The 23,602-nt window shown below is 63.3% G+C and overlaps 3 protein-coding genes across 3 annotated transcripts in view; all 3 read left to right on the plus strand.

The window, feature by feature from the left end:
• F751_3591 (Membrane-bound O-acyltransferase domain-containing protein 2) overlaps window positions 1-2,296 on the plus strand; it is a gene marked incomplete at both ends in the record, with an annotated part of 4,473 nt that extends 2,177 nt beyond the window's left edge. The window contains 7 exons of the mRNA XM_011400547.1: window positions 20-163; window positions 437-606; window positions 750-867; window positions 1,101-1,218; window positions 1,417-1,576; window positions 1,743-1,848; window positions 2,078-2,296. Of these exons, the coding sequence (XP_011398849.1) occupies window positions 20-163; window positions 437-606; window positions 750-867; window positions 1,101-1,218; window positions 1,417-1,576; window positions 1,743-1,848; window positions 2,078-2,296 (1,035 nt within the window). The remainder of the gene's footprint in view (window positions 1-19; window positions 164-436; window positions 607-749; window positions 868-1,100; window positions 1,219-1,416; window positions 1,577-1,742; window positions 1,849-2,077) is intronic.
• A 1,026-nt stretch (window positions 2,297-3,322) lies between these two features.
• On the plus strand, window positions 3,323-12,921 carry F751_3592 (ABC transporter G family member 31; the record flags this gene model as incomplete). The annotated part of the gene is made up of 26 exons (XM_011400548.1): window positions 3,323-3,492; window positions 3,572-3,658; window positions 3,795-3,993; window positions 4,135-4,230; window positions 4,643-5,181; window positions 5,389-5,736; window positions 5,968-6,197; window positions 6,432-6,621; window positions 6,692-6,937; window positions 7,094-7,332; window positions 7,586-7,683; window positions 7,958-8,112; window positions 8,307-8,416; window positions 8,563-8,616; window positions 8,824-9,107; window positions 9,277-9,374; window positions 9,546-9,648; window positions 9,801-9,958; window positions 10,097-10,199; window positions 10,457-10,504; window positions 10,688-10,882; window positions 11,050-11,221; window positions 11,458-11,846; window positions 12,153-12,256; window positions 12,440-12,499; window positions 12,690-12,921. The coding sequence occupies 26 exons, from the start codon at window positions 3,323-3,325 to the stop codon at window positions 12,919-12,921; spliced, it is 4,707 nt and encodes a 1,568-aa protein (XP_011398850.1).
• Window positions 12,922-13,476: 555 nt separating this feature from the next.
• Window positions 13,477-23,463, plus strand: F751_3593 (ABC transporter G family member 31; the record flags this gene model as incomplete). Its single annotated transcript, XM_011400549.1, has 27 exons — window positions 13,477-13,679; window positions 13,760-13,846; window positions 13,971-14,169; window positions 14,326-14,421; window positions 14,607-14,685; window positions 14,798-15,422; window positions 15,578-15,925; window positions 16,129-16,358; window positions 16,695-16,806; window positions 16,898-17,143; window positions 17,464-17,702; window positions 17,925-18,022; window positions 18,258-18,412; window positions 18,556-18,665; window positions 18,833-18,946; window positions 19,178-19,461; window positions 19,626-19,723; window positions 19,900-20,002; window positions 20,177-20,334; window positions 20,483-20,585; window positions 20,846-20,893; window positions 21,045-21,239; window positions 21,493-21,664; window positions 21,939-22,327; window positions 22,632-22,735; window positions 22,947-23,006; window positions 23,232-23,463. The coding sequence occupies 27 exons, from the start codon at window positions 13,477-13,479 to the stop codon at window positions 23,461-23,463; spliced, it is 4,887 nt and encodes a 1,628-aa protein (XP_011398851.1).
• Between the last annotated feature and the right edge of the window lie 139 nt (window positions 23,464-23,602).

The raw sequence follows: 23,602 nt of genomic DNA on the forward strand, positions 1-23,602 counted from the left end.
TTACCCTCCCACACCGCAGCACGATCGCCCGTACCGGGCTGCCATGCGCCTCGATCGCCTGCCCAGTCTGCTCGAGTACTACAGCTACTGCTTTGCCTCGGGGAACTTGCTGGCCGGCCCCTTCTTCGAGGCCAAGGAGTACTTTGACTTCATCGAGCGGAGGGTGGGTGGTCGGGTGGGGTCGCCGGGTCGTGCCATCCCGGGATGGGGGGGAGAGGCGCTGCGGTGAATGCGGCCGAATCGACCCACTGCCTGGTGATACCCCCCCACCCGCGCTCCCTCCGCGGGCCGGGGCATGTGCCGGGGCCTCTGCCCCGCCGGGGGAGTGAACGCGGGTGCCTGGCCGCACCGCCCGCCCCCGCTCCGGGCTGCTGCCCGTCGGATGCCACCCCGCCCCCCCGCTGACCTCCTCCCACCCCCACCATGCCCCCGGCAGGGCGACTGGGACGAGGCGGCGCACGGCCGCCTGCAGTCCTCCCTGCTCCCGGGCGCGCTGCGCTTCCTCAGGGGCGCCGCCTGCGCCACGCTGTGGAGCGTGCTGGGCCGCGAATTCAACGCCACGCTGCTGGAGTCGCGGTGGTGGAACACAATCTCCGTGCGCCACAGGTGCGAGCATTGCAAAGGGGAGAAGGGGGCGGTGCAGACAGCCTGTCTCCGAGAAAGGGTTTCTACTGAATAGGGCGTGGCCCCTCCCCGCGGCTCTCTCCAAAGCTGTTCCTGCTCATGTTTGACGGTATCGCTGTCCGCAGGGTCGCTCTCATCTTGCTCACTGGCTTCACCGCCCGCCTCAAGTACTACTTTGTCTGGTCTGTGGCGGAGGCGGGCCTGATCATGTCTGGCCAGTGCTACTCCGGGCTCTCACAAAAGGTGACTGTCGGCTCGAGGTGGTCTCGGGAGACTTCGTCTTTGGGGGGTGAGGAGGGGGCGTGGGCACGTGTACAGCAGGCCACCCTGTTCTGGGCGGAATCGGGCGAGGCCCCGTCGGTGCGAGTGCCTTGACCGCACCGCCCGCTTTCATCTGGGACCCCTCCCCCCCAATTCGTCCACCTGATCACACGAGACTGACAGAACAGCAACTCACAAGCAAATTCCATGTGCAGGGCCGGGCCTCCTGGGGGCGGTTTGTCAACACTCGCATCCGTGCGGTGGAGTTCCAGCCGTACATGTCGGCGCTGGCGGGCAACTGGAACATTTGCACCGGCAAATTCCTGCGGCACCGTGAGGAGAGGGGCCGAGGAGGGTTGGGGCACTGCAGGGGCTCCAGGCCTGCCATGCACCCCTGCAGGCGGTGCTGAACGCCCTCGACGCATGCCATTCGCCCTCCTCCTGATCTATGCACAACTGAGCTGCACGATGCCCCCCAACTTCACCCACCTTGCGCCCCCCCCACCCCCCCACCCCCCCGAATAACCCAAGATGTGTACGATCGCCTGACCCCCAAGGGTCGCAGACCCACGGTGGTGACCACGCTGGCCACGCAGCTGACCTCGGGGGTGTGGCACGGCCTATTCCCGGGATACTGGGCCTTTTTTGCCACCTCGGCGCTCATGTTTGAGGCGTCCAAGGTCATGTATCGGTGAGCTGGGGGGTGCCCTGGCGTTCAGGTCCACCTCTGTCCCCTAACTTCGGCCCCAATGTTGGACGGTACAGTGCACAATCCCCTCCTCACCGCAAGACGGCATCCCTTATCAACAAGCTGCTCTCCAATGCCTGCACCTCCCCACCATCCCACCATCCTGCAGGTACGAGCAGGGCTGGCCTGTCTGGGCCAGAAGCTTCTGGCCCTGGCAGGCGGCCAAGATGGCGTTGACATCCTGTGTGCTCAACTACGCCGCCATGTCCTTCCTGGTGGGTGGAGGCTGGGGCCTGGGGACGCTTTGTCCCTGGCTGATTGGCAAGGGGGGCGCATGCACACACCCCAGCGGGTCTGGTGCCGGGCAGCCATGAAGGGTCCGATGCGGGGGCATCGGCTGGCGAGGCGCCCCGAGGGTGCCTCGCGCTCGGCGTGCCACCCCCCGCCCGGCCCCTTTCCCCAACCGCCCCCTCCCGTGCCTGACCCCCATCCCCCCATATGCAGGTGCTGACCTGGCAGGACACCTGGAACCTGTGGAGGTCGGTGGGCTTCTATGGCCACGGCCTGGTGCTGGCCATCATGCTGGTGGGCGCCGTGCTCCCGCCACGCAGGCGGCCCCGGGACCAGAGGGCCCGGGGCGGCGACGAGGGCGTGGTCGCCGGCGAGCCGGCGGCCGCGGTGCCTGGCCAGCAGGCACCGGCGGGACGTGAGAAGTCCGCTTGACCCGGGGGGGATTGAGGGGGGGTAACCTTGTGGCAGCGGCGGGCGGCAGGGTTGGACACAGCACCCATCACGCCCACGGGCCGACAGGTCCTCGTGCGCTCCCAGACCCCTCCCTGTCCTTTTGTATGCCGGCCACAGCCACGTGTGTGCGCTGCTGATCTTGGGGTGTGGCGTACACCCTTCGATGCGCTGTGTGTGGAGCTCAGGACAGCCTGTTGTGAGCGGCCCCGGGCCGGGAGCCAGTGAGGGACATGGTCACAGGGTACTGGACCCATCTTCATGCATGTATTGAGAGGTGTTTGTCACCCATATTGCTCCGAGGTTGCCACCCTTGGCATCAGGCTTCGGAGCTCCCGATCCAAGAGCGATGTAGGATGCATGGCCACTCCTGCACAGCGCAGGCAATCGCGGCTCCGTGCGCAGGACAGACATTCGAGTATATCAAAAGATGATGACAGGTTGGCACCTCCAATAACAAGACGCTACTGCGATCAGCCTTTCGCTGTTGTGCGGGGCGGCGCGCGGGGCTATACGAATGTCCGACCAGCTTGACGCTCCGGACCGTCCCTGAGTCACAGGCACCGCACGTCTCCGGTCAGCCTTGCCCTCCAAGACCAGTCTGATATATATGCAAATGAACGATCCATCAGGCTCATTGCCTTCAATCGAGGTCGCCCAGGGTCGTGAACTGCTCTGGTGTGAGGACACCCGGAGCTAATCTGGAGCGTACATTCATGTCAGTATAGAAGGCCCCATAAACTAAAACGTGACACTATGAAGGAACGACCTCGTTTCTAAACCATATGGGAATGCTCCGGAGATTGGCGAGGGTTTGCGGGAGGAATCTGTGTACGCTCGGTCACATGCCGGACGGATGAGAATCTCATCATACAATTTTCCGGTTACCCAAGCAGGGCGCGTCAAGGGAATATGTCGGAGTCACATACCGACACGTGAGTTCAAAAACGCTCAGAACTCGGGAGGTTTTACCGTACTCTTTCGTGAGGCTGTGAGAGCTGAGGGCGCATGGACCGGCCAGAGAGGTCCCTCGGGTTGGAGGGCCTCAGCCGGGTGTACGACCTTTTCTCTGCGAGCGACCAGATCCAGAACACGAGCGCCATTCTAGATGAGCTTGAACTCATCCAGGCTGTCTCGCTGCAGCTTCCTGCACACCCACATTCTAAAACCCTGAACAGGTGAGCAAAGCTTGAAGCCCGCCCATACATGCATTCCCACACTGGATATCCTTGCACAAGCCCTTACCCCTCCAAGCAGGACTGAAAAGGATGTTATTGTGGAGAATGTCATCGGGAGTACTGCCGAGGGCACCAGCCTCCCACAGCGTCTGCTCCCCGTTCTTCGGTACGAGGCGTGGTTCCGTGATGCCCCAGGCAGGAGGGGGGAAGCTATTCTCTACCAGGGGAGCACGGATCCTGAGGCTCAAGCGATCAAAGATCCTCCCAGTTCCTCCAACCCCACCCATTCCCCTGGCCTGCAGTCTGATCCCAAACGCTCTGCCGCGGATTGAGGTGAAGTACAAGGATCTGACTGTGGAGGTCGATGCGGCTGTCGGGCTGAGCGACAAACCCAGCATCTGGAACTCGGCTCTTCGGACCTTCAACACCCTGCTGCTGCGAAGCCATGTGTCCAAGAAACCACTGCGTGTTCTGGAGGGAGTTAATGGGATGCTGCAGCCGGTGAGGAGATCATTGGAGTTGTGAATGGAAGGGCAGCATGGATATGTCATGTCATTTTCCATGCTTGTGTACAAAGAAGTGTTGGGTTTTCACCTGCACAGGTACCTGCACTGATGCTATTCACTTGTCGCACACCTGCAGGGCAGCTTCACTCTGCTGATAGGGCCGCCGGGTTCCGGAAAGTCGGTCTTCCTGCAGGCCCTCTCTGGGCGGCTGAGGATCAACAGGGGACTCAGGGTGGGCAGTGCCGGGGCAGGGTGGCTGGGCATGCTCGTGACTGGCCAGCCGAGGTCACAATTCGTTGTGTGCTGGGGGCCACGCCAAGTGCCTGGCTGGAGCACACAGCATACATTCAGGGTTGTGGCGGCGGCGCCTGACGGAGGGTAATCCTCCCCCTCACCCTGCAGGTCACAGGGAGCATAGAATACAACGGGCAGCCGCTCGACAGCTTCACAGTGCAACGTGCCTCCGGCCTCGTGGACCAATGTGCGCCCGCTTGCCACCCGTGCCCAAGGGCTGTGTGTCGGAGCCTGCCCGAGGGTAGTGTTGGCCTTAAGCCCGCGCCGCCGCCTCCAGCGCCTAACATGCCATCCTTTCCCCTCGCCCCCCCCCCCTCCCCGCCCCCCCAGATGACCACCACATCCCCCAGCTCTCGGTGTTGGAGACCCTGAAGTTTGCCTACGCCTGCCTGGTGAACCAGGGGCAGGTGCTGAGGAGCATGGAGGAGCTGAAGCGGGCGCTGGAGGGTTCAGAGCCCCTCCCTGCCTACCTCTCGCAGGCGCTCTCGCAGGCGCTCTCGCAGGCGCTGGGGCAGCTGGAGGAGGGGCTGGAAATGGTAGCACATGGAAAGGATGCTAGTCCGCGGAGCTCCAACGGGAAGGAGCCCGACTCCCCTGCAGGCTCCCCCGCCGCGCCCACGGGAAGTTCCCCCCGGCCCGCCGAAGGTGGCGCGAGCCCTGCGAGTCCGTCTCTGGGGCCGCCCCGCAGCGCCGTGCGGGGGACGCAAGGTCTGGACGGGACCCGCAGGCATGGCTCCGGGGCGCCGGCCGGCAGCAGGCGTGCCGCGTCAGCTACGCTTGGCCGTGCTGCGGGGCTTGGCGTGCAGCGTCAGGCGGTCAGAGCGCCCCCTGGATGCTGTCAGACCGATGGCATGGAGGGTCCGGATGCAGAATTCCTGAAGCTGGTCCTGTGAGCTGTGGGTGGAGTGCGCCTTGTGCATGGGGTCTGGCGGCTCTGTACCCTCTCGCGCTGCAGCCTCCCTCACCCTTCCCCCCGGCGGTCCCTGGAGGACCCTGTTCTTTGGGGCGGTGCAGGTCGTGCAGCGAGCCTGTGCCTCGCCACCCGACTCGACGGCGCTCATTGGTCACCCCACCCCCCCACCCCCCTCTCAAGCAGGCTGGTGGTAAAGCACAGGCTGAACCCCCACGTCACCATGAAGCTGATGGGGCTGAGCCACGCCGCCGACACGCAGATCGGGGACGGGCTGACGCGGGGCATATCCGGGGGTGAACGCAAGCGCGTGACCACGGCCGAGGTGCTGGTGGGGCCGCAGGCCGTCCTCCTCATGGACGAAATCTCCACGGGTCTGGACAGCGCCACCACCTACAGCGTGGTACGCCACCTCCGCGACGCCTGCCACACCCTGGACAAGACCGTGCTGGTGTCGCTGCTGCAGCCGCCGCCAGAGGTGATGAGCCTGTTTGACGACGTCATCCTCCTTACCGACGGCCGCGTCATCTACCAGTGCGTCTGAGAGATAGGAAAAGGGAGGGGGGGGGTGGATGGCCAGAGGGCAGGGGGGCCAAGGACTTGGACAAGAGAGGGCCTTCAGAGAGTCCAAGGGGCCTGAGCCCCTGCCATTGCTGTAAAAGGGGATGCATGCCTATCCTCACAGTTCATGCTCGGTCTGGGACAATATTGGAGGCGCCCCCCCAACACCCCCACCTCACCCTCTCCACCCTTTCCTCTCGCCAGTGGTCCCGTGGAGCATGCGCTGAGCTTTTTCACGAGGCTGGGGTTCGCCTGCCCGCCCCGCAAGGACCCGGCCAGTTTCCTGCTGGAGGTTACCACACCCATCGGGCAGCTGACGTATGCGACCGAAGGGCTGCTGAAGTCAAAACGGGTGCGGGAGAGCAGGCGCACCCCCCATAATCTCATCATCAACCCGCCCGCCTCCCTGCTGGTTCTCGTCGAGGACATTGCAGGTGGGTGCAGGTTTTCTGAGGACCCTGGAGTACGGTTGAGGGGAGAGGTGGGGGAATGTTATCTGGGACTGACTGCAGCCTGCGTGCCTGGAAGAGGGGGAGCCTCCTCCAGGGAGATGACATCTCAAATCCGCTGCCTTCGGCAATGATGCCCGTGCACTGTCCTCCCCTCTGCTCGCCACCTGCCCTAGGATGCTGAAATGCTGAGGTCCCTGCCCTCCCCGCCTCATGCAGCGGCGTTCTGGCATCGCAGCGAGTGGGGCGGGCGCATGCTGGCGAGCCTGGACTCGGCAGGCGATGGGGCCGAGCAGCAGGCACCCCTACCATCCACCAAGTTTGCCAACAGGTCGCCGGGCAGGAATGCGGGGCATGTGGGTTCACTACGGCCTGGGAAGGTGCTGCCACTCGAATCCCCGGTTGCCTTGTGAGTTGCGCCCATGCTCTCATGGCCAGTGCTCCTCCCCACCCTCATTCCTCCACACCCTTTCCCCCAGCCGGCTGCGCGCCACGTGGCTGGTGATCCGGCGCCAGGCGCTGCTCGACCTGGTGCGCCAGCGCGCCTTCATCATCGCCCGCCCCATCGAGGCTGCCATCCAGGCGCTCATCATGGGATCCATGCTGTTCGGCATCACACCCGGCGCAACCACTTGGCGAAAGACGTTTGCGGCGTGCGTCGTGGCGGTGAACTATGTGACCCTGATGAGCGCCCCCCAGCTGATCCTGGTGTTCAACACCAAGAGGTGCTGACTGGGATGTGAGGGGGGAAAAGGGATCTGCTTACCCAAATGTCACATGTCTTCGAACCCCCTTCCCAAACTCCTTGAGAATGCTCTGCCCCACCAGCCCGTCCACCCAACCCCCACCTGGCTCCACTGGGCCCCCCCCCTCCTCATCAGGGTGTTTTACAAGCACCGCGACAACCACCTCTTCCCGGCCTGGTCCTACACCTCGGGCTTTGTTGTCACCCAGCTGGTGCCATCGGCCCTGGAGACGCTGCTCTTCTGCCCCCCCTTCTACCTCCTGGTCAATTTTCAGCGCAGCGCGGGATGCTTCTTCACCTTCCTCCTCCTGGTCTGGTCCTGCAGCAACTGCGTGGCAGGGCTCATCCGCCTGGTCGCCTTCTCCTCGCCCAGTCGTGAGTGCCAGGGGTCGGGGCCTGAGCTCCGCGGGCATGCCTGGTCGCGCCTGCGCCTGCCTGGCAGCAAGCACTCGGCGTGCGGCCCGCCCACGAGGGTCTGCCCTCGTGCACCGACATGGGGCCAGGGTGTGGCTGCGCTGCTGTGCATGCAACGGCAGCGGCTCCCGCCCTGATCCAGCCGGATGCATGGGGGAGCAAGGGGCAGTCATGAATGACCCCCCCGCGCCACCCACCCACTCACCCTTCCCAGTGCTGGTGGGGAACTCGATCATGGGGCTCATCTTCCTGCTCATCTCCCTCACGAATGGCTTCACCATCATCACCTCCAGCATCCCTGATTACCTGATAGTGAGCTGTTGGGGTATAAGGGGGGGGGTTGGGGGGGGGGTCGTGGGGTGCAGGGAAGAAAGTGTTGGCACCTTGCAGGAGGGAGGAGGCCCGGCAGCACCTTCCCTTTGCTCTGGCCTTCTGCCTGTAACACGTGGTGGAATCCTCGGGTACCCAGCCAGACCTCACTGGGTGCTCCTGCCCACGAGGCACCCCAGGATCTTGCCAGGAGCCTGCTGGTACCCACTTCCCCGACATTCACATGCCCGTCTCCACCCTACCCCCACCCTTGCAGTGGGTGCATTACCTGAATCCCACCGCGTGGTGTGTCCAGGCCTTTGCCATCAGCGAGTTCACGAGCCCAGGGTGGCAGATACCGGAAGCGAATGGGTGGGAAGGGTTGACCCAGGGCGAGTATGCGCTCGCCGCCTTTGGTTTGCGCAGGGACCGGTGAGTGGCAGGGGTAAGGTGGGGATGATGTGAGCATTGCAGGCGGGGCCTTTGCTTTGTCGATGGGCAAGCGCCGGTTCCTCAGGACCCTGGTTTCTGGGAACGTCTCAGTCCACGCCCCAGCAGGTGTGTCCTGTGCAGTGTGCCGACCGCTCCCTCGCCCTCGCCCCCCTTTCCCACCGACCCAACTCCAGGATGTACATCTGGTACAGCGTGGTTTACTTCTGGGGCATGCTCCTCGTGTACACTGCTGCGGGCGCGGTGGCGCTGATGTTCTCGGAGCCGGCCAAGCCCAGACCCACAGGTGCAGGCCCACCGGCCCCAGGCAGCGCTGCCTCTGGGCCAATTGCAGAGCTATGCCTGCGCAGCATGATGCCAGCGGGTGTGAGACGAGGAGATCCCCCCCCCTCCTTCTGAACTCCCACTTCCCCTCTCATCATCGTCCGGCAGTTGAAGTGGAGCAGGGGAAGAAGCAGCTTGAGCGGGAGGTGCAGGACACCGCCGGTCGCATGGCGAGGATGTCTTCCATGGCGATGTCGACGCTGTCCGCCCAAGCCAGCAGCCGTGAGCCATCCTTTGGGGGGAAAGGGATGTGTGCTGCTGTTGTGCACGCCACGCTCGGGCGGGGGGAGGGCTCACGACGCGCGCGCCGCAGCTCTGACCGATGCTGGGCCCCACTGGTCCATCTCCCCACACCCCCTATCAAATCAGACCTGGGTGCCCAGCTTTCTTGCGGCTCAGATGAGCTGGAGACCTCCACCTCACAGCGTTCGGCGGTGCCTTTTGACCCCATCACCCTGATCTGCCGAGGAATCAAGTACTATGTCCCTGACCCGTCCAAGGGCAGGGCCGGCCGCAAGGGCGCTGTGGACGACGGTGACGACCCCGCCCTCGCCGGCAAGCTGCAGCTCCTGCACGACATCAGCCTGGTGGCCGAGCCTGGCCGGCTCATGGCCCTCATGGGGGGGTCAGGCGCCGGAAAGACCACGCTCATGGTGAGGCTGGTGTGCCTTTGGTGGACAGGGGGCTTGGTAAGTCGAAGAGCAGGGAATCCAGAGCACCCTTGGCGCTGCTGCGCTCGCTGAGGTCAAATCTCCTGCGGTACCAGGCTTTTTATGAGTGCGCATGTATCAAGAGAGAGGCCGCATTCGTGGCCCATCGCAGGACGTCATCTGCGGCCGCAAGACCGTGGGCGTCATCCGTGGCGACATCTTTGTGAACGGTCACCCAAAGGACCAGGCCACCTGGTCGCGAGTGGTCGGGTAAGTCACAAGAGGGGGCTGATTGGCGCCTTGGGAGCGATTGCGTTGAGAACAGCCACTGGGAAAGGCTGATGCTTTGGGTGTGCGGTGCTTTGTGGGGGAGCACCACCCCATCTCTCGCTTGGAGGACTCCCATGCCCCTATTCATCTTCCCTCCTTCACCAAACTCAGGTATGTCGAACAGACAGACATACACTCTGCAGCAGCGTCAGTGCGAGAGTCCCTCCTCTTCTCCGCTCGGCTGCGTCTCGAGGAAAGCGTGTCTTTTGAACATGTAAGTGCTGTGGGTGAGACCCTGTATCACCGCTGTCCAAGGCTGCGTGGAAGACGCCCTGCCCACAACAGCTGTGTGCAAAGCAGTGCAAAGCGTAGCTGTGTCTGTGACCCCAGCATGACCACCATGGAAGTTCTTGCCCTGTCAAACAGGTCAGGGCCATCGTAGATGACACCCTTCGCATGGTGGAGCTGGACCGGATCGCGGAGCGCATCGTCGGGGGCGATGGCTCTGGCCTGTCGCTCGAGCAGTGCAAGCGTCTGAGCATCGCCGTGGAGCTCGTGGCCAACCCCTCGGTGGTCTTCATGGAGTGAGCAGGGTGGGGTGGCACCGCGGCAGCTCTGCACCAGGAGGTGTCTCTGGGACGGGGTGACGCACAGGCACGGGGAGCGAGCCCCTCTTCTGCGCCTGCACCGGCAGCCACCTCCATCTCACCCTCTCCCCACAGCGAACCCACGTCGGGCCTGGATGCGAGGGCGGCCGCCATTGTCATACGAGCAGTGCGGAACGTGGCAGACAGCCAGCGGACCGTCATGGTGACCATCCATCAGGTTGGTGGGGTGTGGGGAACATTGGCCGTGGGAGTGCATCGCCTGTGTTCCAGCATCCTCTGGGATGGTCGGCGCTTCCATGTCCACCTTCTCGAACCCCCCAACAACGGTGGCCCACTGCTACCCGGGCGACCGTGACGATTGCCTGTGAGATTCATGCTCGAGTCTAATTCCTTCTGAAAGAGTACACAGACACCCCTCCTCCTCCTGGCTCATACATGCTAAGCCAGCTGGCCATTCTCCTCCCCGCACTGCAGCCGAGCATGGACATCTTTGAAGCATTTGATGCTCTCCTACTTCTGCAAGTGAGTTTCAGGGGAGATTTAATGAGGGAGGATGCCTACACCCGCCTTCATGGTTAGGCGGGCGGGGTGTGGGGGAGTTGCGTCAGGAATGTTTGGTGTTCACGTGCAGCGATCCTGCCAACACCGGCGAATCGGTGCTGTCACGACGCACTTCTCATTCCTCACACGACTGCACCATCCCAGCGCGGGGGCAGGCTGACGTACCTTGGGGACCTGGGCTTTGAGAGCTCACAGCTCGTGGCATACCTGGAGGCCCAGCCAGGGGTGGAGCCCATCCGCCCCGGGTACAATCCCGCTACCTGGATGCTGGAGGTGACTGGTGGGTCCATGAGCACCACCTTCAAGGACGCTGGGCAGGACTTCCCCACCCTCTACAGGGTAAGTTGGGCGCATGGACAGGCATGTATGAGGCAAGGGGGTTTGAATCAGTAGACGCAACTCCGCTCACACTTCACACGATGGTGATGTGCCCTGCCCAACACCGCTTCGGAGTACTCTCAGCACATACCTCCCCTCCCTCCATCAATCGCCATGCAAATCCACAGGTGAGCCATCTCTTCCAGCAAAATGAGGCCCATGCTTCCCAGCTGCTGGAAAAGTGTGCCAAGGAGCACCCCCCCTTGACCCTGAGGTCCAAGTATGCAGCGTCCCAAGCCACGCAGCGCCGCTGGCTCATCCGCAAGTTTTGCAAGATGTACTGGCACCTTCCACAGTACAGTGAGCCCCTGTGGTGGTGGATTGGGGTGGGGGTCACGGGTGGATAGGGTTAAGGGGGGGCAGGGATTAGTTTCGAGGTCGCAGGATGGTCCTCAGAGTTTGCAGCGCCCAAAGTTATGTTACCCTGGGAAGACATAACAATTGCTCTGGTCTTCCACAAGGGGGCCAGCTGCTCATGCCTTCCCCTCCCCTCACCACTACCCCTCCTCCCTCTCTCCTCTTGGCCCTTGTCACAGACATGACCCGCATCTTCCTGACCACGATCATCTCCTTCATCTACGGCGCGCTGTACTACAACCAGGGCAAGGTGGCCGCGGACGGCTCGATCTCGGCGGCCCAGGTCCAGAACATCGCGGGCGTGCTCTTCTCCATGACCACCTTCCTGGGCATCTTCAACTGCATATCGATCATTCCTCTCCTCTCCGCCGAGCGCACCGTATTCTACCGGGAGCGGGCCGCCGCCATGTACTCCCCCGGGCCCTACACGCTGGCCACCTCCGTCGCGGAGATCCCCTACCTCCTCATCCAAGCCTTGATCATGTCCGTAGTGGCCTACTGGATGGTGGGCTTCGACCCCGTGGCCTGGAAGTTCTTCTACTTCCTGCTGCTGCTGACCCTGGTGCTGGTGAGGGGGAAGTGGGGGGGGGCCCGGGTTGGCGGCGAAGCCGCTGGGGCCGCTGTGCAGCTGCCTGATGAATGCCCTGCTCCACGGGGCTGCTGCCTTGAGGAATGGGGCGGCTGTGCTGCCGGAATACGTATGTCTGCGAGCATGGGACGAGCGGCGTCCATCCTGTCACTGGAAGGGCGGGGGATGCACACGCTGGGGCGAGCCCCTGAGCTGTGTACTCCAGGCAGACACCCCAGGCTCGGGTGCGCCCACCGCTCAGCCTCGCCTGCAGCATGCTCAGGGACCTCAGCCACCCCCTTGCAGACCATGTACACGCTGCTGGGGCAGTTCCTGATCTACCTCACACCGAATCAGCTGATGGCGATGATGCTGGCCTCCCTGTTCAACCAGCTCTGGAACCTGAGCAAGTGCGGCGGCTGGGGGGCCTGTGGGGAGGGCACGAGGGCTGAACTCATCCCCGATGGGACTGGCTGCTGACTGGGTAATCGCCGAGGCGTGCGGTGACGCGAGTCCACAAGGGGCAGCCTTCGCTTTATGCTGCCCCAACCATGCGCTCACCCGCCCACCTGGACCCCCGCAATCTCCCACAGTGGCTTCATGATCCCCTACTCCGAGATCCCGCGGGGTTGGAAGTGGCTCAACAGGATCAGGTTGGGCAGTGCATTCGTTTGTGGGGGATGTTGCTGGACGGCAGTGGGCATTTGGGGTCCAGGCTGGGCCAATCTGCCCCACCCAGCAAGGAGTTGCCACTGCAGAGAGCCCTTGCATGAAGCATCTCCGAACTGCTAATGGCCATCGGACCCCTGGTGAGCCTCCATCCTTGGTCTCTCCCACCCGCAGTCCTGCCACATGGTCGCTGTATGGTCTAGCATGCAGTCAGCTCTGCGACAAGGAAACTCTGATGACAGGCTTGTCGGGGAGCGACATTTACCTGCCCGATTTCATGAGAGCCTACTTTGGTTGGGACTTTGCGATGATTTGGTGGTGCGTCCTCATCGTCTTTGCCTACTGCATCTTCTTCAGGACAGCCTCTGTCATCCTGCTCAGCAAGGTCAGCTACCTGCGACGCTGATGACCCCCTGGGAGGATGGAGCCTTGCTGCTTGTGCAACGAGTCGTGCCCCCTTGCAAACAACGTGAGAACAGCCAACATGTTGAGAATGACTGATCCGGTAGCGCGTGTCCTTACTCAGTGTAATAGCAGTAGTCGCTCAATTACATATAAGTGTTGGGGGGGGACCCGGTCGATGTGACCTTCTGATGTCGGCACCAGATGATAATGGTCAAGGAAATCCCCGGCACTGCCTGCGAGATCATGCCACTCCCTGACAAGGCTGAGGGAATTAGTTGAGAGGAATGGACTGGGTATGAGCTGTGTTTGGGCTCATCGTAAGGGGAGGAGCTCGTCAGCTTGATCAAGAGTGACGTATGCATCAAAGACGGCTATCTGTCCGTGCAATCGATCAGGGTTCTTTGAAGATGGCAGTGTCATGATTTGGTAAGAATCTGCGCTTCCAAGATTTTAAGAAACCCACTCGACACTCCTCGGAAGAGGCACTCACCTTAATTGCAAATGGACAGCTTTCAAGTCTACATCTTGCCACACAAAGTGCGATTCCTCCTACAGGATGTCGGCACAGGAACACATTGATCCTCCCTTTGTGAATCGTACGGACAGCAGCTTTGGGGTCGACGGAGCCTCCACGGTCGGCGACTACTTTGTCACCAGCCGCAAGCGTCTGGATGCATCTGCGCGCAGGGATGAGGAGGAACTTATCGACGCTGCAAGGGGTCAACCCCTCTCCTCGCAAAGCCGCAAGGCCCTTGATAGGTGAGCGCGTGCTCGGCGTCTACGGCACGCCTGTCCGAAAACCCAATTCATTGGGCCCGACACCTCCCTCTTATGCTCAGGGCTGAGAAGGATGCAATCGCTGATGACTTGGTCAGCGACACCGTAGATGGGGTGACCTTTCACCAGCGACTCGCTCCAGTCCTCCGGTACGGTCGGCTCCTGGGGTGTCGAGCGTTGTGATGGGCCATTGCAAGGAACCCGCAGAGCGGGGCATCCATCGCCCCCCGTCTGTCCAAGGTTTGACCTTTGACCGCTCTCCTTGCCGTTCAGATTGCTGCCTGGGGCAGTGCCACAGATAGAGATCCAGTACAAGAACCTGGTCGTCGAGGCGGATGCTGCTGTGGGGCTGAGCAACAACCCTAGCCTATGGAATTCTGCGGTGGGGGTGCTCAACTCCCTACTCCTGCGAGGCAGGGCTAATAAGCAGCCCCTGCGCATCCTCGATGGCGTGAATGGGGCGCTCCGGCCGGTGGGTGCAGGGTTGACATGGTGAGGGAGAGACGACCCCGCCTTGGATACAACCTCATGGGTAACACTCCCGGACCTGCATGGACATCACGCCCGCCTTACCGGATGTCGATCCCACTCCGCTCCGCACCCCTGGCCGATCTCCCATCCTACCCAGGGTAAACTGACCTTGCTGATCGGCCCGCCCGGATCCGGCAAGTCCGTGTTCCTCCAAGCTCTCTCCGGCCGCCTGAAGCCCCATGGAGGCCTGAGGGTGCGTTTCATATGTTCTGTGTCCAAGAGCAGGGGCCTCGATGCCTGACCATGCGGCATTGGGTGCTGAAAGCTCTTTTTCTTTACAGTGCTCTGAGCGGAGAGTGCTGCCTGCGCCCGGCAGCTGTCACGCTACAGCTCCGCCGGCCCTCCCCACGCGTACCTGCTGTCCTCCTCCCCCTGCAGGTGTCAGGGAGCATAGAGTACAATGGGCAGCCGCTGGACAGCTTCATGGTGCAGCGTGCCGCCGGGCTGGTCGACCAATGTGCGTTGTGCGCTGGGCAGGGACCTGCTCTGCCATGCTAGGGAGGCTGCGGCCCGGGGTTGGCAAGCACAGCATCACATTCGCGCCCCCCCCCCCCCCCCTCCCCCGCCAGACGACCACCACATCGCCGAGCTGTCCGTGCTGGAGACGCTGCAGTTCGCGCATGCCTGCCTCACCAACCAGCAGCAGGTGGATGCCGGCGTGACCGAGCTGGAGAGGAAGCTGGCCGCGATCGAGGCCAGCACCGTGCGAGAGCAGAATACCCTCATTCAGATGGAGGAGGGGCTGGCGGGCGCCACGAGGTCCGGCCCTGCGGGAGCAGGGCGCGCCGCCCCGCGGGAGAAGGAAGCCTCGCCCGGGCCGGAGCCCCAGACGCTCACCGCGAATGGAGCGTCGGCCGCGGGCGACACGCCCTTTGCGCGCCAGCCTTTGCCAATCGGCGGGGCACCAGACGTCGGCACCGAGACGGACGAGGAGTTCATGGACGCGGCCTCACGCCGTGCCAGCTCAGCGGCCAGCCTCGCCAGCGCGTACACGGATGCCAGGGAGGTGCTGGGGGAGGGGACGCTCGCCTCTCCCGGTGGGGTCCCCGTCCCCTCCGAGGGAGAGCCCGGGGCGCCATCACCCGCCGAACTGGCGGCTGATGCGTACAAGCGCGCCGCGCTCATGAAGCACTCCTCCACCTACCACCTGGCTGCCCCAAAGCCACTGGATGCCAATTTCATGCTCCAAATTCTGTGAGCTGGGAGGGGAGAGGGGGATGCCGAGATGGATTAAGAAGATGAGTGAAGTGCAGGCGCTCTTGTCGAGCGAATATTGCCGTGCCTGGCTCACAGCGAAAATGGCAAGGGAGGGAGAGTGTGTGCCACCCCATCCCCCCGCCGCCCCGCAGGCAGGTGCTGCGGCACAAGCTGAAGCCCTACATCATCATGAAAGTGATGGGGCTGAGCCACGCCGCCGACACGCGCATCGGGGACGGCATGACGCGCGGCATCTCTGGGGGGGAGCGCAAGCGCGTGACCACGGGCGAGGTGCTGGTGGGGCCGCAGGCCGTCCTCCTCATGGACGAGATCTCCACGGGTCTGGACAGCGCCACCACCTACAGCGTCATCCGCACCTTCCGCAACGCCTGCCACACGCTGCACCGCACCATGCTGGTGTCGCTGCTGCAGCCGCCGCCGGAGGTGATGCGCCTCTTCGACGACCTGCTCATCATCACCGACGGCCACGTCATCTACCAGTGCGTTGAGTGGAGGTTGCCCTGCCGGGTGGCGTCCGTGAGGCGGGGCTTGGCTCAAGCGCTCACAGCACCGACCCGGTCGGCTGCCACAGAGCGACGGCTCCTGTGCCACACCGCAGCTTGGCCTGCACCACAACCAGGGACCTTGCACCTGCTGCGTGTGACGCTCAGCACCCCACTCCAAAACCCTCCCACCTCCCCAGTGGCCCGGTGGAGTCGGTGCTTGGCTTCTTCGCGGACCTCGGCTTCGTCTGCCCGCCCCGCAAGGACCCTGGCAGCTTCCTGCAGGAGGTCACCACGCCAGCGGGGCAGTTGACCTACGCCACCAAGGCGCTGCTGGAGGAGAGGCAGGTGCCGGAGAGCCTGCGGAACCCTCGCCAGCTCATCAGCCAGCCCCCGACCACGCTGCTGACGCCTGTCGCGGACGTTGCAGGTGTGAGGCGGGGGCAACCTCCCAGGGGCATCGAGGCCTGGGCCTGTGCTTGTGTCCTGCTGCTGGGTGTGCTAGGGAGGGGTGGAGGGCGATGCAGGCTGCGTGGCCGGGCGTGTGCCGTGTGAGGAGGGCGGGTGTGCCTTGCGTGATGCCAGAGTTTGTTGACTGGGAGGCTCGGCGAGTGCCGGTGCCGGCAAGGGCCCCCTGCCGGCCTGCTCCCACACCAGCCTGGCAGCCATCCCTGCGCCGCCCTCTCCTGCCCCACCCCATGCACATCGCCGCCGATGCCGTCCTGTCACGCTCAAACATACCCCCGTCCTTGCTCCCGGCGTGCAGATGCCTTCTGGAGGGGTACGGAGTGGGGCCGGGACATGCTGGCCAGACTCGACAGCGGCAAGCCGGGGAAGGGGGCGGCCGAGCCCCTACCCACCACCCGATACGCCAACAGGTGCCTGGCAGGGTTTGCTGGCTGAGCGGTGGCCTGCCGGTCTCGCACTCCCCACCCCCCCTCAGCCCTGCCACCCCTCCCCCTCCCCCAGCTGGGTGTTCCTGGCGGGCATGGTGCTGAAGCGGCAGTCGCTGCTGACGCTGGTGCGGGGGCGGGCCTTCATGATCGCCCGCGCCGTCCAGGCGCTGGTCATGGCGCTGATCATCGGCTCGCTGTTCGTGGACATCCAGCCCAGCCCAGACTCCTGGCGCAAGGTCATCGCGCTGTGCGCGCTGACCACCATCTTCCTGGTCATGATGAGCACGCCGCAGCTCTCCCTGGTGTTCATGACCAAACAGTGGGTTGTGTTGGGGGGCGGAAGAGGGGGAAGAGGGGTAAGGAGAGGTCGAAGAAGGAATGAGGATGGTTGTGGTGCCTGGCATCGGCTGGCAGGGGTGCATGCACTAGGTCCGCAGGTCTCTATGATGGAAAGGGCGGCGGTGCCGCAGGGCGCCTGCTGCCGGGGTTCCGGGGGGAGAGTGACGAGGAGTGTAGGGCCCCGGGACCTGCCCTGCCCCCCCACGCTTGTCCCTGGCGCCGGCCCTCCACCACGCTCATGCCCGCTCTGGTCCATTCTCCGGCACACCGCCACATGCACCCCAACCCTCCCCGGCGCAGCGTCTTCTTCAAGCACCGTGACAACCGCCTCTTCCCGGCCTGGTCGTATGCCTGCGGGCTGGCGCTGACCCAGGTCGTGCCCTCCACCCTGGAGGCCCTGCTCTTCTGCATCCCCGTCTACTTCATGGTCAACTTTGAGCGCACCGCGGGGCACTTCTTCACCTTCCTCCTGGTCGCCTGGTCCTGCAGCAACTGCCTGGCGGGCCTCTTCCGCCTCATCGCCTTCTCCACACCCTCCTGTGAGGCTGGAGAAAATGATGCGTGGGAGAGGGGGTGGTGGGTGGGGATGCCGAAAGGGGTGCATGCATCTCGGGCTGTGTCCCTGGAATGGGTGGGCCTCTGGCCCTTCCACCGAGCCTCCAGCCTGATGCACGAGCAGTGTCAGCGTGCGCCACTCGAGTGCATGCGCCGAGCTTGGCATGGGAACAGCACCCACAGGGCCCCTGCCTGCCTCCCCACAGTGTTGGTCGGAAACCCGGTGACTGGTCTCGTCATCCTCATCCTCGTCATCACAAACGGGTTCTCCATTGTCTACCCCGACATCCCCAAGTACATCGTGGTACGTGGGAGGGGAGAGCGAGGACTGTCATGCCGCGCGGTGCCCACGGCGCTCTCAGGCCCACCTTGCATCGCGACTGCCAAAGCCGGGGGGAATCTGAGGTTTGGGGCACCACCGGCATGACGCTCCAGCCATGGAGCGGCCCTGGCAAATGTGCGGGGCTTCGGAGCTCATGCAGGGACCGGCTACGAGTATCCACGATTTCCCAGTTTCCTTCCCACATTCGTCGGCGCAGTGGATCTACTACATCAACCCCCTTGCCTGGACGGTCCGGGCAGTGTCCATCAACGAGCTCATGAGCCCGCAGTGGCAGTTCCCCGGGCCACCTGCCGGGGGAGGCATGACCCAGGGCGAGTTTGCGCTGTCCGTGTTCGGCATGAGCACCAACACGTGAGTGGGGCAAGGCAGGGGGGTGGGAGAGGCCCACAGAGACGCATCGAGCCCGATCGGGGTGAGGGGAGGGGTGATGCACCGGCCGTCAGCAGCAGGCGCAGTGACAAGCATGGCCCGGTGGCCCCCCCTCCTCCGTGCAGCATCTTCATCTGGATGTCCGTCGTGTTCTCCTGGGTGTTCCTGCTGATCTTCACCATCCTGGGAGCCTTGGCCCTGACCATCACCGACCCGCCCAAGCCCAGGCCCACCAGTGCGTCGAGGGAGTGATTCATTTTTTTGGGGGGGGGAGGTGTCCTGCTGCGCTTCCCGACCTGAGGAGGATGCAAGGGGCGGCCGCGTGGCGATGGAGGGCGGCGAAGGGTCCCCAGGGCCCCTCGCGCCGGCCGGCCATGTCCCACCCTCTTCACGCCGCCGCAGTCGCCGCGGAGGAGGGCAAGGAGGAGGTGAAGCGCTCCGTCTTTAGCACTGTCGGGAGGATGGCCAGCATGACCTCACGGGCGGTCTCCGCGCTTTCAAGCCGTCACAGCAACGGTGCGTGGCAGGAGTGGTGGGTCTGGGAGTCGCCGCGCAGACTCCGAACCTCGACCCATGCAGAGCGCGGCTCCGACTGAGCATGCGTTTTTGGTGCACTGCTCTGCGCACCGTCCACGCTCGCGTCGTGCCACCCTACCGTGACACACCCTGCCCCGACCCAACGCCTTGCACCGACCCACCCCTCTTCCTCGACCCATCCCCTTGCCCCGACCCATCATCCCCCTGCAGCCTCGGGCAACCTGGAGACCCTCACCTCGATTGAGCTCCAGGCCCTGCCCGCCAAGCACGTCATCATCCCCTTCACCCCCATCACCCTGGTGTGCCGCGGCATCGAGTACTACGTGCCGGACCCGGCCAAGGGCAAGGGCTCCGGCAGGGGGATTGTGAAGGGCACGGGGGACGCCGAGCTGGACGGCAAGCTGCAGCTCCTGCACGACATCAGCCTGGTGGCCGAGCCTGGCAGGCTCATGGCCCTCATGGGGGGGTCAGGCGCCGGGAAGACCACGCTCATGGTGAGGCTGGTGTGCCTGGGGGGGAGGGGGGGGCTTGGGGGGCCTTAGGAGTGAGCCGGTCACTGACGGCTCTTGCTGATGATCAGGTGGAAACATCTGCAATGCTTGTCGTTTAAGAGACGGGTATGCATGAAGGGACGGTCCACATGCGGGGCCCATCGCAGGACGTCATCTGCGGCCGCAAGACAGTGGGCGTCATCCGGGGCGACATCCTCGTGAATGGCCACCCAAAGGACCAGGCCACCTGGTCGCGAGTGGTCGGGTGAGTGGTAGGGGGGAATGGGCACAAGAGCTTGGGGAGGGGTTGCTGTTTACGACGGAGACTTATGCATATGTTTGGTGCCTTGCCAGTGAGACGCACCGAGATTCCATCACAGCTTGATCTGCCGGCATGGCTCCTGGGACCTCGACCTCCTCCTGCTCGTGCACCCAACACAGGTACGTGGAGCAGACAGACATCCACTCGGCACCCGTGACAGTGCGCGAATCCCTCCTCTTCTCTGCGCGCCTACGGCTGGAGGAGAGCGTTTCCTATGACCAGGTAATCAGGAGCTGGTTGGAGCCTCACGATCCGTCAACAAATCATGAGAGCCTGGGAGATCCTGGCTTGATGTTGGCCAAGGAAGGCACGCAACATAGATCGCCATCTTCCCCTCACGGGGACATGGACAGCTGGGATGCTGCATCTTCATTTCCCTCCCCCCCATTCTATCAGGTCAAGTCTATCGTGGAGGAGACCCTGCTGATGGTGGAGCTGGATCGGATCGCGGGGCGCGTGGTGGGTGGCGACGGCTCCGGCATCTCCATTGAGCAGCGCAAGCGGCTGAGCATTGCAGTGGAGCTCGTGGCCAACCCATCGGTGGTTTTTATGGAGTGAGCTACAAGGGCGGGGGGTTGAGGGGTGGGTCGGGGACGACACCGTACTCAGAACCTTTTTGTTGGGTTGCCCATGTTCAAGGAGGGATTTTCCCCGGCCATGAAACACCGCTGCTGGTCCTCATCAACTCCACTCTGCCAACAGTGAACCCACGTCGGGCCTGGATGCGAGGGCAGCCGCCATCGTCATGCGAGCGGTGCGGAACGTGGCAGACAGCCAGCGAACCGTCATGGTGACCATCCATCAGGTTGGTAGGGGTCCAATGAAGAGGCAAGGGACACAGGTTGTCTTTGAATCCAGCATGGGGATTGTGATTGCCCGGTCTGGCTTAGATTACCAGTATGCTTGCTGCCAGGGGTGGGGTGGGGTCAGGAGCTTGCTCAGCATAGGCCTGGCTGAGCAAGTATGCGGAGGATAGGAGATCTGCCTTCACTGCATGCGGACATGACCTCAGCATTCCAGGGACAAGGGATACAAGAATTTTGCCACCCCCTACCCACCTCACAGCCGAGCCTGGAGATCTTCGAGTCCTTTGATGCCATGGTCCTGCTCCAGGTGTAGATCAAGATCCCTGTCCCAGTGTCCTGCTAACCTCGGATCTCCAGTGACCGGCCAGCGCCCGGATGCATATCGCTGTGCCATCCAGTGCCGCACCGCCTGACTTCTCCTCACCCCTCCCATCCCCTCCACTGCGTCCCCAACCCAGCGTGGTGGTCGGCTCACCTACTTTGGGGATCTGGGGTACGAGAGCTCGACCCTGGTGGCATACCTGGAGGCCCAGCCAGGGGTGGAGCCCATCCGCCCCGGGTACAATCCCGCTACCTGGATGCTGGAGGTGACTGGCGGGTCCATGAGCACCACCTTCAAGGACGCTGGGCAGGACTTCCCCACCCTCTACAAGGTGGCCCTGGGTCGGCTGGTTGATTGGGGATGGAAAGGATGGTAGGGGAGCATTCGTCGAGACCTGTGGAATGTGGGTGGAGTCCAGAAGCCTGCGCCCCGGCAGCGGCAACAGAGCGTGCCGACCTCTGCACAGCCTGCTGTGGGCCTGTCGCTCGCTTGCCACTGGGAACCCTCCTCACATGAGGCTGCCATGAAGCGTGATACATCCTTCCCACCCCCCAACCCGCCTCGGCATGAACAAACCCACGCAGGCGAGCTCGCTGTACCAGGCAAACGAGACGCATGCCGCGCACGTGATGGCGGTGGGGGCGGCGACGCACCGCCCCCTGAGCCTGAGCTCCCAGTTCGCGGTGTCCCACGCCATGCAGCGCCGCTGGCTCATCCGCAAGTTCTGCAAGATGTACTGGTACCTGCCCGAGTACAGTGAGTGGCCAGGCTGGTGGTGTGGGGCAGTGGCGGGCTGGGGGCGAGGGGGGCCTGGGCAGGCTCGTGCACGCATGCTATGCCCGGTGATACCCCAGAGCGTGTGGCTTGCTTGCTCCGACCCCCATGGCCACCCCTCTCGTCGTTCAGCCTGTTTCTGCACCCCGTTGGCATTGTGCTCAACCCCCAGATTGTCCCCAGCACCCTCCCCCCCCCCCGCCACTCCATTTCCCCAAGCCCCAAGCAACGCCACACGCTCCCACACCGCACGCAGACATGACCCGCATCATGCTGACCGTCGTCATCTCCCTGGTCTACGGCGCCACCTACTTCGACCAGGGCCGCATCCCGACTGACGGCTCGCTGAACGTGGCACGCGTGCAAAACGTGTCGGGGCTCATCTTCTCCATGTCCATGTTCCTGGGCATGTTCAACTGCATGTCCATCATGCCCTTCATCTCCGCCGAGCGCACCGTGTTCTACCGGGAGCGGGCCGCCGCCATGTATGCGCCTGGGCCATACACGCTGGCCACCTCCATCGCTGAGATCCCCTACCTCCTCATCCAGACCGTCATCATGGCGGCCATCTCCTACTGGATGGTGGGCTTCGACCCCGTGGCCTGGAAGTTCTTCTACTTCCTGCTCATGTTTGGGCTCAGCCTGGTGGGTGGGAAGAGGGAAGTGGGGAGGGGGTGTAGGGGGGAAGAGATAGGGGATCATACAGGGCTGAGCAGGGCAATGGGTGGTCTGAGGGTACAGGAACGGCCTTGATCGATGCCGGGGAGGCTCATCGCATGCCCTGGGGCTTGGACAGGGGGCGTGGCAGCCACGAAGTGGCATGGCAGCGTGCTTTGCGACTGCACACGCACCTGCAGCTGCAGGGCTGACTTGTCCCCTGCTTAGCCCCTGCTCTCTGCCAGGCATGTTCTCTCCCCACTTCCACACGCACACTCTCGGACCTCCATAGACCATGTACACGCTGTTTGGGCAGTTCCTCATCTACCTCACGCCAAATCAGCTGCTGGCAATGCTCCTCGCCGCCGCCTTCAATCAGCTCTGGGCCATCTTCAAGTGAGCTGATGGGTGCTGGGAAAGGGAGGGGTTTGAGAGGGTAGCTGGCAGTGCTTTCAAGCCTGTCGGGGCACGCTTCCGGCGGCATGCCCTTTGCTCTGGCACCCCACTGTCTGAGTTGTGCGGGATGCAGGTTAGCTGGTGAGTTACTGAAAGCTAGCCCCCGCCTCCTTTCCCGCCCTCCAACACATTCCTCTCCTCCTCCTGTCAGTGGTTTCCTGATGCCATACCCGTCCATCGGCCAGGGTTGGAAGTGGATGAACAGGATCAGGTAGGGAGGGGCTGCTGTTTGGAGGGATGGCGGCTCGCACATGACAGCCAAGCGTCGTGCAGGACAGTGCGAGGGCTCCATCCTCTCACTCACAGAGGATCTGTGATTCTCAGCCTTGCCTTGTCTCCACTGTGAACCTGCCCATGCTTTCATATTCCCCCATGTGCCCCTGCCCCATCACCTCACACACAAGCCCATCCCCATCCCTCCTCTGCACCCCCACAGCCCCTCCACCTGGTCGCTGTATGGGCTCACATGCAGTCAGCTGTGCGATCAGGATGTGCCCATGGCCGATCTGGCTGGGCAGGAAACCACGGTTTCGGCATTTGTGGAGGAATATTTTGGCTGGGAGTATGGCTTCATCTGGTGGTGTGCGCTCATCCTCTTGGCATACTGCATCTTCTTCCGAACCGCCTCAGTCATCCTGCTCAGCAGGGTCAACTTCCTGAAGCGCTGAGTCCATGGCCATATTTCGCGGATGTTGCCTGCCCACTGGACCTACCGCATACATACTCCGCGATTCCAACCATCGTACCTGGTGTCACCTTTCCCGAGTCCGGTATCAGTAAAGGAATCGGTTTCTGCGTGCAATGGCT

This window comes from Auxenochlorella protothecoides, assembly GCF_000733215.1.
Source record: "Auxenochlorella protothecoides strain 0710 unplaced genomic scaffold scaffold38, whole genome shotgun sequence".
Taxonomy (NCBI): domain Eukaryota; kingdom Viridiplantae; phylum Chlorophyta; class Trebouxiophyceae; order Chlorellales; family Chlorellaceae; genus Auxenochlorella; species Auxenochlorella protothecoides.